The 16,612-nt window shown below is 38.2% G+C and overlaps 2 protein-coding genes and 1 pseudogene across 7 annotated transcripts in view; 1 reads left to right on the top strand and 2 right to left on the bottom strand.

The window, feature by feature from the left end:
• HECTD1 (HECT domain E3 ubiquitin protein ligase 1) overlaps nucleotides 1-492 on the bottom strand; it is a 91,042-nt gene extending 90,550 nt beyond the window's left edge. For 3 of the 5 annotated variants that reach the window (XM_082618584.1, XM_082618580.1, XM_082618581.1), the window contains exon 1: nucleotides 138-490. The gene's annotated coding sequence lies outside the window, so the exon portion shown is untranslated. Of the gene's footprint in view, nucleotides 1-137 lie in introns of all 5 variants that reach the window. The other 2 variants (XM_082618582.1, XM_082618583.1) reach the window with 2 other exon arrangements.
• The window catches only part of LOC309802902 (uncharacterized protein), a gene marked incomplete at its 5' end in the record, with an annotated part of 71,436 nt that overhangs the window by 180 nt on the left and 54,644 nt on the right, over nucleotides 1-16,612 (top strand). The window contains 2 exons of the mRNA XM_082618775.1: nucleotides 27-1,012; nucleotides 4,446-4,640. Coding sequence (XP_082474901.1) covers nucleotides 27-828 — 802 coding nt within the window. The 3' untranslated portion in view covers nucleotides 829-1,012; nucleotides 4,446-4,640. The remainder of the gene's footprint in view (nucleotides 1-26; nucleotides 1,013-4,445; nucleotides 4,641-16,612) is intronic.
• On the bottom strand, nucleotides 10,503-10,985 carry LOC309803091 (large ribosomal subunit protein eL21-like; annotated as a pseudogene). Its single transcript has one exon. The product of its transcript is annotated as a large ribosomal subunit protein eL21-like (transcript).

Here is a 16,612-nt window from a genome sequence, read left to right on the forward strand (position 1 = left end):
GGCGGCAGCCCCGCCGACCTCACCAGGGTCCGGGGGCTCGCTCCCGGCCCGCCGCCGTGCATCCCAGATGCCGGCACCACGCCTGGCCTTTCCGACCGCCCAAGGCGCTCCCGCCTCTCCTTCCCTCAAGCTCTTACCCGGGCCTGTCGTCCCAAACCGCCCCGGTCCAGCTCCAAGCAGGCCGCGGGCAGAGCAAGGCCCGGCCGCGGCCCTCGAGTTCCCAGGAAGCTGCAGGCCGCGCAGGTCGAGCCGGGCAGGCTGCACAGGAAAAGCCGCGTCTCGTCCCTCCCCTTCCTCCGCCGGGACCTGGTGACAGGGAAGCGAGAGGTTCCCCAGACCGGCGGCCGCCAGCTCACGTGCCGCCTCCGGCACGCGTCTCCTCAGGCCCTGCAGCTCAGAGCCCCGCGCAGTGCTACCGGCGGCGGCGGCTGGGGGATGCAGCGTCCATCGCGATCCGGGAGGGGGATGGGTGGAGGGTCGGGTGAGAGCCGGGCGGGGAAACTGCGGAGGGCAACCGTGCGCCGCGGAGGCGGAGCAAATATGCTCTCCCCGCTCAACCCTGCCGGCCGCCACGTGGGGCGCTGCGGAGACCAGTCGGCCCACAGCGCTGGGGCGCCTGGCCGGGGCGCCGGGCCACCGGACGCGTCGTCGCCGCTACCGGGGCCTCAGACTCCTTCGGCCTCGTCGGCTGTCGCTTATCTGTCGTACGCCCTGCGCCTTCACGCTTCGCTGTCAATCCGAGCGCACTCCCAGCACCCCGCGCACACGGGTGCACGCACGCTCAGCGTGTTTTGCACGGAGTGTACACACTTGACGTGCTCCTGCTGAAGGCCCCGACGCCGCCCGTCAAAGCTGCGGCCCAGGCGACCTCCGCCACGAGCTTCCCCTCCTCTCGGCTGGTCATCCCTCCTCGCGCACGGAAGTGCGTCGGGGGAAGAAAAGCGCCTCCCTTCGGTAGGCAAACCGCCCGGCAGTTCACCAGAAAGGAAAACTTTCACCACCACCCTGGGAGGTAAATATTGTCGAGTATCCTCTCCATTGTACAGACGAGAGCACTGCGGCTCCCAAAAGCGTGAATCAGGCCCAGTGGCGTCCCCAGTAGAAGCAGCTCCTCGAGTGTGCTTTTGAGTTCTTCCTCTGCGTTGTAGTCTCCAATATGTCCATTGTTATTACCTTCAAACGTTTTATTTCACACGCGTTGAAAACAAAATATGCCTGCTTATGGGACGGGCTTGGAGACATTTAGGATGTAATTAATTGGAAATATGAATATAGCCTTTTTTTAAATCAAGAAATGAATCCATTCGTTTGTGAGATAAGTAAACCCATGCCCCGTACACCAACTGTACTATCACTTTTTCATCTTTTAAACGAAAATGAGTATTACATGATAGTATTTGAGTCGTGTTCCTTTAAGCAATCAGAGAAGCTGCTACATATGCTTGAAGAGCTAGTATTTTGGAAATTACAGATTTGCACCTCAGATATCTATAGGTACATGTCCCATTGTAGCAGGTAAGGATTCCCAGGTCTCCTGTTAGTAGGTCAAATTAAGAGAAAAGAGTGGAGGATTCCACTATCTTGTCCCAAGTACAGCACATGAGAATAATTACTTGCGAGCTATGAATGTGACTTGGAGCTGCCAGGAAAATCTTCAAGGAGGAAGTGGCATTCCTTTTGGACTTGAAGAATGGGTAGAATGTGAACACTTCAAGAGAGGAGTAAGAATACAGGCAAAGCCTGATCTGTTCTGAAACAAAGGAAAGAGGACCTGTGCCCCAAGCAAAAACCAGCATTAAGCAATGATATAGAAGATAGGAGCTAAAGTAAGCAGGAACTTAAATGTGTGGGATGCAGAATTTAGGCTGAGGAAACTAACAAGTTCTGGACTAGAACATTGACTGGAAAAATTATAAAAGTCTTACAAAGATGTATAGGGCAAGAGTGTCCAGAATGGCTAAAAGGAGCTACCTAGACAAGGAGATTAACTGGGAGATTGCTAAAGTCCTACGGTAGTGGAGAGAGAAAGGGCCTAGTTTTTGGCAATAAGAATGGAGAAGAAATCTTTAAAATACTTTTTTTAAAGATAGATCAGAATTTAAATAATTATGTAAAGGTATAGTTTCCTTTATTCCCTCACCATCTCTATTTATACCACCCACTTCCTACCTGGAAAATTAATGGCTGTAATATACTTTAAAGAAACCTTATCCAAAAATGCTGACCTTTTTTGTGATTTTATTATTCAATCATTTTTTAATTGAAATGAGATCCCAGAAAAAGAGCATTAAAGGAAAGGAATAAAGCCCTGCAGAAAACAGGAGACCCAGATGAAGGCAACTGACCATACTTGAATATATGTCCCAAGAAACCAGGATATATTTACATGTTAATATTTCACCTTGATGTCAAAATCTAAGAATAATGAACTTTAAGAATTGCTATGTGCCAGGCAGTGTAAGGTACAGTGAATAAGTCACAGATCTCATCTTCAATAAACTATAAAAGTCTAGAGGAAGGTAGATGTATTCACATCCACTGTGTCTGGCTCCATGGTCATACTTATCACATAATATTGTCAGGTACACTGGGACCATCAAGGAGGTAATGATATCTTGGAAGTCTTCAAAAATAATGTGTGAACTATGTTTGGAGCTGGCCAAACATTATGAAGACCACGTGGAGAGGCACAGAGATGTGGAGAGGACTCCTCTTGGGGAAGGAGAGGGAACAGGCTGCCTTTTGGTATAGGCCCCACTTTCATGAAGGATCTTCAGTATATACACAGTTGGAACCATTCAACAAGATCAAAAAGGAAGACGTTCATTCAAACTTAAACTCTTATCCCACTGATTGGCATTACAATGAAGTAATTTTTAAAATAAATCTTATGAATAACAATTATATGACACTAAGTTTTTTATGTATCCAAAGCATTGTTAGCTGTAAACATTTCAAATACACTACAAAAAATGTCTGGGCATTTCTCGAACTTTTAATTGGAAATGGGGATGTCTGTGGCTTTCCTGAATTTCTGAGAGTCTCTGAATATGAAAGAATGTAATCAGTCATTTTAGAAGAGTAGGAAATTAATTTGGCTGGAACCTAGGGTGGAGGTAGTGACTGGAAGAGAACATTGAGGTTAATTGGAATCATTTAGCTAAGGGTCTTGTGCTAAGGAGTCTGAACGTTGGGTGAACAATGTTCTTTGGGTGATGGGGAGCTTTTGGACACTTTAAACAAAGGAGTGCTGTAACGCAAACCAGGTTTTAGGATGATTAAACACCTTAAAGTTAAAATTGATTTCTATGAAGCTTTACAGTTAGCAAGAGACTTTAACATATATTATTATTTAATCCCCATATATAATTTTATTATATATAAAAAATGATCTAACAGCGTAGGTATTATCATTATATATAAGAGGAAAAGCTCAGAGAAGTTAGGTGACTTGCTCAGGGTCTCATAGCTCCTCAGGGACAGGTCTCATTCTCAAACCCAGGCCTTCAACTCTTCGGGCTCTTAGAGTCTGAAGGAATGTTAAAGATAACCTACTCTGTCTTCCCTCGTACAGAAAAAAAACAATGTAGTAATTTGTCTGTGCCATCCCTGACTTGTTATCCAGCCTTTTCTATGATATTTCCATTGTTGGGAAATGATTATTTCATGAGGCAATGCATTTTACCCCCATCTATTAGCTCCAATTATTAAAAAGTGGTGTGGTAGAAGCTGGCTGACCAATATGTGAAACCCTGTTCCCATTTTACTACCTGGGTGAACTTGGATAAATTATTTGATCCCTCCAAACCTCAGTTTCCTCATATGTAAAAAAGGATGACAACAGCTACATAATTAGATGAGCGTTAGAAGAGTTGAAGGACATTGTGTATGCAAAGAACCTAGACCAGTAATTTTCAACCTTAGCTGCACATTAGAGTCACTTGGGGAACTTTTTTTTTTAATAGACTATTTTTTAGAGCAGTTTAGGTTCGCAGTAAAGTTGAGCAGAAAATACAGAGAATTCCCATACACCTCCTGCCCCTGCACAACTGTCAAAATCCCCCACAGGATAGTACATTTGTTACAATTAACGAACCTAGGTTGACACATCATTATCACTCAAAGTCCATAGTTCACATTAGAGTTCACTCTTGGTGTTGTATAATCTACGGATTTTGACAAATATATCATCACACATATCCATCATTATAGAATAGTTTCACAGCCCTAAAAATCACTTGTGCTCTATGTATTCATCCCATTCACCCCTAGCCCCTAGCAACCACTAATCTTTTTACCTTGTCTGTTGTTTTACCTTATCCAGAATGTTATATAGTTGAAATCATATAGTATATAGCCTTTTCATGTCGGTTTCTTTCACTTAGTAATATGCATTTAATGTTCTTTCATGTCTTTTCATGGCTTAATAGCTCATTTCTTTTTAGGGTTGAACAATATTCTGTTGTCCGGATGTACCAAAGTTTATTTATCCATCTACCTACTGAAGGACATCTTGGATGCTTCCAAGTTTTGGCAATAAAATTAAGCTTCTGTAAACATCCAAGTGCAAATTTTTACATGGACATAAGTTTTCAACTCATTTGGATGAATACTAAGGACCATAATTTCTGGATTGTATGGTAAGAATATGTTTGTTTGGTTTTTTTCCTTCCAGTTTTACTGAGATATAATTGACATACCGCACTGTATAAGCTTAAGATGTACAACATAATTATTTGACTGACATATGTCATGAAATGATTACCACAGTAGGTTTAGTGATCATCCATCATCTCATATAGATACCACATTAAAGAAATAGATTAAAAAATTGTTTTTTCCTTGTGATGAGAACTCTTAGAATTTACTCTGTTAACAACTTTCATTTATAGCGTTCAGCAGTGTTAATTATTGTTATCATGTCATAAATGACATCCCTAGTATATATTTTTCTTGTAACTGGAAGTTTGTACCTTTTGACTACCTTCATCTAATTCTCCCTCCCTCCCACAAGAACATGTTTACTTTTGTAAGAAACTGCCAAACTGTCTTCCAAAGTAGCTGTACCATTTTGCATTTCTTTTTTTTTTTTGCTGAGCTGCATAGCTTGTGGGATCTTAGTTCCCTGACCAGGGGTCAAGAGCTCCAGGTCCTAACCACTGGACATCCAGGGAATTCCCCCCATTTTGATTTCCATAAGCAGTGAATGAGAGTTCCTGTTGTCCAACATTCTCGTCAGCATTTGCTGTTGTCAGTGTTTTGGATTTTGCCCATTCTAATAGGTATGTAGTGGTATCATATTATTGTTTTAATTTTCAATTCCCTAATGGCATGAGATGTGGAGCATCTTTTCATATACTTATTTGCTACCTGTATATCTTCTTTGATGAGGTGTCTGTTCAGATCTGTTGCCCATTTTTTCAGCATATTGTTCACTTTCTTGTTGAATTGTAAGTGTTCTTTGTATATTCTGATAGTAGTCTTTATCAGATATGTCTTTGTGAATGTTTTCTTCACCTGGGGAACTTTTGAAATGTCAGAGGATCAGGCCATATCTCAGACCCCTTCAGTCAGGGTCTCTGAAGGTAGGATCCTTACCTCAGTATTTTTTAAAAAATATTTATTTACTTATTTATTTATTTTGGCTGCACTGGGTCTTAGTTGCAGCTTGTGGGATCTTTGTTGTGGCATGCAGACATCTTAGTTATGGCATGTATGCGGGATCTAGTTCCCCGACCAGGAATCAAACCCAGGCCCCCTGCATTGGGAGCACGGAGTCTTACCCACTGGACCACCAAGGAAGTCCTCAGACATCAATATTTTTTAAAGTCATTCTAATGTGTAGCCAAGGCTGAGAACCACTGACCTAAGTCAATACAATAATAATAATATTTAAATATAATTATAATGATACTATCATTATTATTATTACTGCTAAATTTTATTAGGCACTTATCATGTCCTAACACTCTTCTAAATGTATTACAGGTATTAATTCATTATGGACATAAGCTACTTTGATGTACTATCTATGTTGCCTTGGCCTCTCTGAGTTTTGTCTTCCTAATCTATAAGCCTAAGATAATAATAGAAACTAACCCCTCATAGAATAAATATATTAAACAAGATAATGCATGTAAATGCCTACCACATATTAAACACTCAAAAGTGCCAGCTATTAATATTAATTACATTATTAGTTCTGCTCTCTGGTATGGTATGCTAGGTCTGCTCCCTCTTCCATGGGACAGGTCACCACAAGTAAAGACAGCAGTCATGATTCCACTCCCTTTTTTCTCCAGGCAAAGTAAGTCTAGGTCCTTCAACAGCTTTACCCTCCTTGGTCATGGTCCAGTTTCTCCTGAAATTCTTTAACTTATTCCTAAGTCTAAAACTGTGCTTTAAAGGTGGTCAGATCAGGACAGAGGAGTACAGTCTTCTGTTGCATTGGGTTGGGAGGGTGGTAGTCACATCACTCTTTTGGCTCATACAGAGTCTGCAGTAAACTAAAGCCCTTACTTCTTGCTACCTGAACTGCCAAGCCAGTTTTTCTTCAGTCTTTTAATTTAGTGGTTAATATTTTTGTCCTTAATGTTTAGACTTACTAAATTTCATCTTGTTGATTCTGCATCAGTGCTGCATCCTGTGGCAATCTCTTTGAATCCCAATTGGGTAGTGAACTGTATTAGCCATCCTTCCAAATTCTTTGTTAGTAGTTGATTAGATAAATGTGCGACAGAACTTGGCCAAAACAAAGGCACTGGTGTGTCACAAACCTTTCACGAAGCAGTTTTTTATGCATTAAGTAACATTCTCTTGATGTAGTTGTTCAGGTAACTCTGGCTTTACCTAACGGTATTTATCACCTGACCCACTTACATCCTTCTTAGCAATAAGAATTTTAACATAATTTTTTTTTAAAAAGTGACAATACTAAGAAAATGAAAACCAAACTTGAGTCTTGTAGTACAGAATGAACATATTTGTATCTAAGATTTTAAAGGAAATATTGTCAATTGCCTTCTTGAAATCCACTTATTTCAACTATGGCATCCCAATAATAACATTTGGGGAAGTTGGGTAAAGGATATATATAGGAAGTCTTTTTTTTTTTTTTTTTGCAATTTTTTTGTGTTTGAACTTATTTCAAAATTGTAAGTCAGAAAAATAAGATAGTAAGTTTAGCTTGAGATGACTAATTCTTAGTATTGCTGTCTTCTAGGAATCATTCTTTTCTAAAGATTTCAAAAATGATGTATTTATAAATATATTCTAGAATTTTGACAATTTTTTACAAGATTCACTCTATCCATCATATGTCCCTTGGTAGTGAAGACAGAAAACAAATAATAGTTGTAAAAGTTGTGTGTTTTATGTTCCTAGTTAGTTGTTCTTTCTCCAAGGCTAAAAAAAAAGGTTTTTACTCTTCATTAGTATGCTCAGGTGCATAATAAGTACTTTATAACTTAGTTAAAGGAAAAGTAGGATCTGATTTATGAAAATTCATTCAATAGAAGACTTTCAAGAACCTAAGTTCTGTAAAGAAGTCTATTTTCTGGGACTTCCCTGGTTGCGCAGTGGTTAAGAATCCGCCTGCCAATGCATGGAACATGGGTTTGATCCCTGGTCCAGGAAGATTCCATATGTCTCAGAGTGACTAAGCCCTTGAGCCACAACTACTGAGCCTTGCACTCTAGAGCCCACATACCACAACTACTGAGCCTGTGCACCACAACTACTGAAGCCCACGTGCCTAGAGCTCGTGCTCTGCAACAAGAGAAGCCACTGCAATAAGAAGCCTGCACACTGTAACAAAGAGTAGCCCCCGCTCACCACAACTAGAGAAAGCCCACACGCATCAATGAATACACAAAGCAGCCAAAAAAATAAATAAATAAAAATTAAAAAAAAGAATTATATTTTCTTATTACATATTTTAAAAAGTGTATTGGGAAAAACATAATAATTGTATAAATTTGAAGTTTCTCCTATATATTTGCTATTAAGGGATTATTGTTAATCGTTTTTAATATATGATAATGATATAATGGTTATATTACCAAAAAAAAAGGGTCTTTATTGCTTAGAGAAGCATACTAAAACATTTACAGATGAAATGATACGCTAACTAGGATTTGCTACAAAATAGTTTGAGGAGATAGTGGGTAGAGTACAGATGAAACATAATTGGCCATGCACTGAGGATAACTATTGAATCTGGGTAATAAGTACATGGGGGTTCATTATACTAGTGTCTGTAGTTTTGTGTGTATTTGAAAATCTCATAATAAAATCATTTTTAAAAAATATATGGGAGGTCTAAGAGGATAAAGGAAGCAATACTGACATTTTGAGATAATCTTATGGAAATGTTTCTTAATTTTAAGTTACAGCATCATTTAACCTTTTATCTATGGAGAGATCGCTATAGTTATTTACTTAAGCTTTTTAAAACTCAAAATAGTTCAAGTAAGTTTATTCTTATGATTTTGTTATATAATAAAGAGGTAACATTATAGGGGATAGTGAAAGGAACAGATATTTTAAAAATTAACTTACACTTATACAGAGCTTACTATGTGTAGGCACCCTTTTAAGTGCTTTGTAATTACTAACTCATTTAATCCTCCTCATAACCCTACAAGGGAGATAATGTTATTGTTTCCATTTTACAGATGGGGAAATGAAGGCCTATAAAAGTTAAGTAATCTATAAGATCACACAGCTGGTAAACAACAAAGGTGGATTTTGAATCCAGAAAGCCTGGCTGCAGAAGCTCTCTCTCTCTCACTGGGCTAAATGAACCCCCCCAACACACACACACCATGATAAAAAGAAATACACCTTGAGGCATTAAGCATATAGAAATTATAGCACGAGTGCAGAAAAATAAATACACCAGGATATTTACTGCAGCATTTTTATACTTACTGAATATTGGAAACTGCCTACATGTCCCATCAATAGCAAAGTGAACAAATCTGCACAGATTCATTTAACCTGTGCAGATGTTTAAAAGGAGATTGACTTAGAAAAATGAAAAATATTTAAAATTAGAAAGTTGCAGAATCATAAACATTAAGATCCCATTTTAAAATTCTATATATAATATGAATAAACATAATGGAAGAGGGATTTCTCTGGTGGTCCACTGGTTAAGAATCTGAGCTTCTGCTGCAGGGGCCGAAGGTTTGATTCCTGGTCGGGGAACTAAGATCTGGCATGCTGCGCAGTGCGACCTAAATAAATGAATGAATGAATGAATGATATATCAAACTATTAAATGGTTTCCTCTGAAAAGTGAATCAGAAAAAAGGGAATAGGGAGAGCACTTCGATTTTTATTTTACATTTCTTTTTAGTGTTTGAATTTCTTTTACAATCACTTTTGCAATGAAAAACATTTTTTTAATGTAATACATATATACAGTGTAAAACTTGGGAAGTCCAATAGAATAAAAAGAAAAAACAATAATAATCACCTACCACCTTGAGGTCATTATTATTAACATTTTGATAACATTTCCATGACCTTTTTTTTCTATATAGAAATATATATATATACACAAAATCATACACATTACATATTGTGATCATATTAAATAATATGAAATTAATGACAGTAAACAAGTCTTAAGCCCTTTTCTTGGACTTCTTACATCACCAGAGTCCAAAATTCATCTACCCAACACCATCGCCACTCATGTGTTATTCAAGGAGTCCTTTTTATCCTTTTTATCAGCTAACTAAAGAAGCCTGAGGGCCAGACTTTGATTATCTGAGCTAGGAAAACTAGCTGCTTTCCTTCAGCCTTAAGGATTAAATTTATACTTTCAGAGATCAGTGTGTCTGCCATAGCAGAGTTTAAAAGGTGAGCAGTTATTCAAGTAAAGCTCCTTAGCAGAAAAATCCATCTAGGTCATTCAAAACCAGAATTACTTCCCTCAAGGTCATTTGCCAAAGCTTATCTGAATCCTTGTCTAAAATACCTTGGAAGGTAAATCAGAATTTAATATAAACTTGGAGCCCAGGAAATATGTTTGATTTACTAGGTAAATGCCAATGGCTTGATGATACCTGCAGACTGTATATATGTATTATTAATGTGAGAATGTGCATATGCTGAGGTAATCTAGAGATTAAGGCAGGCAGCTTCTTGACCAAGGAAATTAACCACGAAGCTTTCACGGAAATGATATCTCTACTAGTTTTTCTTTGAAAATCATCATTAGATGATTTCAAGATTTTTTTATTATTCACTTTCTTTAGTTTTATATTCAATTTTCTGATGTGTGCATCATATATATCATATATACACATATGTATACATTTAAATATATAAACTTTGTATATACACATGTGTGTACATTAAATATATGTATATTTATACTTTTAATAGTAGCTTTATTGAAATATAATTCATATACAATTAATGCTTTTAAAGTGTACAGTTCAGTGGTTTTTATAACAGTCCCAAGGCCTTTTATTTTTTTTTTATACCTTTCATGCCGTGAATTCATAGGGAATGGGTTTCAGCAGTTTAGGCTCCTTTCCATTGGTTTTTACAAAATTTGCTTCTCTGGGTGAAACAGGCTGGTGCTTTAGTTGAATCCAAGTACCACTGTCTTTGGCTTCCTTCTTTTTCTGATTATTTTCCTTCACACGTTTCAGGAAGCTATCTTGGCTCTTAAGAATGTTTAATACACTCAGTATATACGTTAATTCTCTTGGCAAGATTCTTGCCCTTAACTCGTTTGTTTACAACAGTGCCAACAGCATGCTGGGTAATATAGTAGACTCTTCCAGTTTTGCCTTGGTAACATTTGTGGGGCATTCCTCTTTGAATAGTGCCATTCCCCTGAGGTTTACAATATCACCTTCTTTGTAGGTTTGCATGTATGTGGCCAAAGGAACAACAATATGTTTTCGAAAAGGCCTAGAGAACATATAGAAGGTGCTTCTCTTCTTTCCATTTGTGTTTGTCATTTTGGTGAATGACTGGAAGATGGCAGTTCCAGCCCAAAGTGTCTTTTTTAATAATAGCCATCCTAGTGAGAGTGAAGTAGTATCTCATTGTGATTTTTATTTGCATTTTCCTAATGACTAATGACGTTGAGCATTTTTTATGTGCTTATTGGCTCTTCATATACCTTCTTTGGAAAAAAATCTGTTCAAATTCATGCATTTTAAGATTGGGTTATTCGTTTTTTCATTGTTGAGTTATGAGTTCTTTAAATATTCTGGATATAAGTCCCTTGTCAGAGATATAATTTGCAAATATAGTCTCCAATCCTGTGTGTTGCCTTTTCAGTTTCTTTTATTTTTTTGGCTGCGTTGGGTCTTCATTGCTGCATGTGGGCTTTCCCTAGTTGCAGCGAGCAGAGGCTACTCTTCGTTTCGGTGTGCAGGCTTCTTATTGCAGTGGGTTCTCCTGTCGCGGAGCATGGGGTCTAGGCACATGGGTTTCAGTAGTTGTGGCGCTCGGGCTCAGTAGTTGTACCGAACCCGTGTCCCCTGCATGGCAGGCAGATTCTTAACCCCTGCACCACCAGGGAAGTCCCACCTTTTCAGTTAATTTTTTTTTTAATTAATTAATTTATTTTTGGTTGCGTTGGGTCTTCGTTGCTGCGCGCGGGCTTTCTCTAGTTGTGTCAAGTGGGGGCTACTCTTCATTGCGGTGCACAGACTTCTCACTGCAGGGGCTTCTCTTGTTGCGGAGCGTGGACTCTAGGCACGTGGGCTTCAGTAGTTGTGGTGCGTGGGCTCAGTAGTTGTGGCTCTCGGGCTCCAGAGGACAGGCTCAGTAGTTGTGGTGCACAGGCTGAGTTGCTCTGCAGCATATGTGATCTTCCTGGACCAGGGCTCAAACCCATGTCCCCTGCATTGGCAGGCAGATTCTTAACCACTACCCCACCAGGGAAGTCCCTCAGTTTCTGGATGGTGTTTTGTGAAGCACAAAAGTTTAAAATTTTTATGAAGTCCAATTTATCTATTTTTTTCTTTTGTCATGTGTGCTTTCAGAATCTAAGAAACCATTGCTTAATTCAAGATCGTGGATATTTACATTTATGTTTTCTTCTAAGAGTTTTATAATTTAAGCTCTTACATTTAGGTTTATGATCTATTCTAAATTAATTTTTGTATATGTTGTGAGGTAGGAGTCCAACTTTATTCTTATTTGCACATGAATATCCAATTGTCTCAGCACTATTTGTTGAAAAGACTATTATTTCCCCATGACTCGCCTTGGCACCTTTGTTGAAAATCAACTTTCCATGAGTGTAAAGGTTTATCTGGACTCTCAATTATGTTTCGTTGATCTGAATTTCTGTCCTTATTCCAGCACCACCCTGAGTTTATTACCGTAGCTTTGTAGTTTTGAAATCATGAAGTGTGAAGTCTCCAGTGTTGTTCTTCTTTTTAAGATCATTTTGGCTATTCTGGTTTGTTTGCATTTCCATATGAATTTTAAGGTCAGCTTGTCAATTGTAAAAAAAGAAAAGGCTCTGAATTTTTTTTTGAGATTGGTGTCTGACTTTTATTATTTTTTAAATTTTTGTTGGAGTATAGTTGATTTACAATATTGTATTAGTTTCTCCTGTACAGCAAAGTAAATCATTTATACATATCCACATATCCACTCTTTTTAATGTTTTTTAAGATATTTATTTATCTTTATTATTTTTTTAATTTTTAATTTTATTTTTGGCTACATTGGGTGTTTGTTGCTGTGTGTGGGCTTTCTATAATTGTGGTGAGTGGGGGCTGCTCTGCGTTGCAGTGCATGGGCCTCTCATTGCGGTGGCTTCCCTTGTTGCGGAGCACGGGCTCTAGGCGCACAGGCTTCAGTAGTTGGGGCACGCTGTGGCACGCAGGCTCAGTAGTTGTGGCTTGCGGGCTCTAGAGCGCAGGCTCAGTAGTGGTGCACGAGCTTAATTGCTTTGCGGCATGTGGTATCTTCCCGGACCAGGGATCAAACCCATGTCACCTGCATTGGTAGGCGGATTCTTAACCACTGCACCTCCAGGGAAGTCCCTTATGTTTATTTTTTAAAAATATTTATTTATTTGGCTGCTCTGGGACTTAGTTGTGGCATGCAGGATCATTTAGTTGCAGCATATGGGCTCTTAGTTGTAGCATGTGGGATCTAGTTCCCTGACCAGGGATCAAACCCAGGCCCCCTGCATTGGGAGCTCGAAGTCTTAACCACTGGACCACCAGGGAAGTCCCTATCCACTCTTTTTTAGACTCTTTTCCCATATAGATCATTACAGAGTATTGAGTAGAGTTCCCTGTGCTATACAGTAGGTCCTTATTAGTTATCTACTTTACATATAGTAGTGTGTATATGTCAATCCCAATCTCCCAATTTAGCCCTCCCTGCTTTTCTCCCCTGGTAGCCATAAGTTTGTCTTCTACATCTGTGACTCTATTTCTGTTTTATAAATAAGTTCGTTTGTATCATTTTTTTAGATTCCACATGTAAGCAATATCATATGATATTTGTCTTTTTGTCTGACTTACTTCACTTAGTATGATAATCTCTAGGTCCATCCATGTTGCTTCAAATGGCATTTTTTTATGTCTAAGTAATATTCCATTGTGTATATGTACCACATCTTCTTTATCCATTCATCTGTCGATGGATGTTTAGGTTGCTTCCATGTCTAAACAAGCTCTGATGGGAATTCCCTGGTGGTCCAGTGGTTAGGACTTGGAGCTTCCACTGCAGGGGGCCTGGGTTCAATCCTTGGTTGGGGAACTAAGATCCCACAAGCAGCTGGTACAGCCAAAAAAAATATAAAGTTTAAAAATAAACAAGCTCTGATTTTGATAGAGATTACATTGAGTATTCACATCAGTTTGGGAAGTATTGCCATTTTAATAATGTTTCCCAATTTATAAACATGAGATATTTTCCATTTGTTTAGTTCATCTTTAATCTTTCAGTAATATTTTATAGTTTTCAGTGTACATGTTTTGTACTTATTTTAAGTCATGGAGATGTTTCCATGTATACTGGAGAAGAATGTGCATTCTGTTTTAGTTGGGTGAATGTCCCTTAGGTCTAGTTGGTTTATAATATTGTTCAAGTCTTCTCTTCCCTTACTGATCATCTGTTTGGTTGTTCTGGTCATCATTGAAAGTGGAGTAGTGAAGTCACCAATTATTATTGTTGAACTATCTATGTCTCCCTTCAGTTTTATTAGTTTTTACTTCATGTATTTTGGGACTTTGTTGTTAGGTGCATATATATTTATAGTTATGTCTTCCCAACAGACTGATCCTTTTATCATTATAATATATCCTTCTTTGCCTCTAGTAACAATTTTTGTCTTAAAATCTACTTTTCTTGGGCCATGTGGCTTGTGGGATCTTAGTTCCCCAATCAGGGATCAAACCCGAGCCCTCGGCAATGAAAGTGCAGAGTCCTAACCACTAGTCTGTCAGGGAATTCCCTTAAAATCTATTTTGTCTGGTATTAGTATAGCCACTCCAGCTCTCTTTTGAGTACTGTTCTGTGTGGTGTATATTTTTGCATTCTTTTCCTTTCAACTTATTTGTATTTTTGAATCCAGTTTGTCTTTTATAAACAGCATATAGTTGAATCATTTTTTTATCCATTCTTCAAATTTATGCCTTTTGATTGAAGTGTTTAGTCTGTTTAAAATTAAGGTAATTATTGATAACATAGTTCTTACATCTGCCATTTTGTTATTTGTTTTCTGTGTGTTTTATGTCTATTTTATTCCTCCATTACTGCTTTCTTTTTTGTTAAGTGGTTATTTTTTGGTATATCGTTTCAATTCCTTTGTGGTTTCTTTTACTATATGTTTCTGAGTTCTTTTCTTAGTGGTTATGCTAAGGATTAAAGTTAACATCTTTTTTAAAAAAAAGATTTGTTTATTATTATTATTATTATTATTATTATTTTGGCTGCATCAGGTCTTAGTTGCGACATGCGGGATCTTCATTGAGGCACATGGGCTTCTCTCTAGTTGTGGTGCACAGGCTTCAGGGCGTGTGGGCTCTGTAGTTGTGGCGTGCCAGTTCCAGAGCACATGGGCACTGTAGTTTGCAGCACGCGGGCTCCCTAACTGAGGCATGCAAGCTCAGTAGTTGTGGCGTGTGCGCTTCTTTGCCCTGCGGCATGTGGGATCTTAGTTGCCTGACCAGGGATTGAACCCACGTCCCTTGCATTGGAAGGCAGATTCTTTACCACTGGGCCACCAGGGAAGTCCCTAGAGCTAATGTATTAATTTTAAAATAACCAAGTTTGGATTAATACCAACTGAATTTCAATAGTATACAAAAATTTTATTCCATAAATTTTATTCCCTTCTCCAAGTGCTATTATTGACATATAGTTACAACTTTATATATCATATACCCATCAACTCAGTTTTATAATCGTTGCTTTATGCAGTTGTTTCTTAAATAAGATGCAAGAATAAAAGAGTTACAAACAAAAATACATTCATACTATCTTTTATGCTTACCTATGTATTTACCTTTACCATTGCTCTACATCATATATTGGCTTATTTTAGGCTCTTATTAAAATTTTTCAAAATATTCAGTTACATCTGCTGTTTCCCTCAGTTGTTTTCCCCTCTCAATAGTTTTTACACTGTAATTATCTAAAGTAATGTGGTCTAGTGGAAAGACTGAGTTTTGAATCAAGAGTCTTGTCACCTACTAATGGCTTTCAGTCCATTGACTGATTTTGTAATCCAGATTAAGCCATTTAGTCAGTATCCGGGCTTCAATTTCCTTAACTCAGAAGTGGAAAGAGTAGCATTTGGCCGTATTTGACTGCTGACTTTAAATGTACCACTCTACCAGGTATAGGTCCTACCACAGATGAGAGAAGTTCTCTTGTAATTCTAGTCTAGCAGCTAATATACAGAAAGAAGGTCAAAACCTTTATAACATTATAGGCTAGTATTCCAACAAGAGAGAGAAAATAACTGAGAATAAATAAAAATTTATGAAAACTGCTTCAGATGATCTGTTGCTGTTTGCAATATGCTTTGTAAAAACAAAAATCCTTCAACTTGCAAATTGCTTATATTTCTATGAAGAAAATATAAATAAAATAATAATCTTATGAATACTCCCCAATATTGTAAATACCTATTCCTCAGCTAAATTCATTTTAAAAATCCAGGCATAGCCCAGCATAGGGATCAGGAAAACTTGAGTCAGCCAGCTATTTGAAGTGAGTTTGGGGGAAAAAAGAAAGTATATCTGAATCTTAAGAGTATATTTAATATATTTTCTTAGTCTCCTGTTTCCTGAGGTCTACTCTTCCTATCAGTTTTTTGTTTTATTTGTTTTTAAGGAAGAAAATAATCATATTCACCTTGGAAGTAAGCCAGGGCAAGAATCACCATCATTTAGAGTATAACCCATAAAATCTATTCTGGCCATTTTCTTTGCCCCCACTCAAAAAATAGTAAAAATGAGGTTGAAAATAATTCCTTAGGGGCCACAGGTGAAATTCTTCCTCATAGACATTTAATTTGGGATTGAATTTTTAGCAGGGATACCAATTACACCTAGAACAATAAGGTAGTTGTTGGTGATTCATCAAGCAGAAGGTGTTTTGG

The sequence above is a fragment of the Mesoplodon mirus genome (assembly GCF_964341445.2).
Source record: "Mesoplodon mirus genome assembly, chromosome: 4".
In the NCBI taxonomy this organism is placed as follows: Eukaryota; Metazoa; Chordata; class Mammalia; order Artiodactyla; family Ziphiidae; genus Mesoplodon; species Mesoplodon mirus.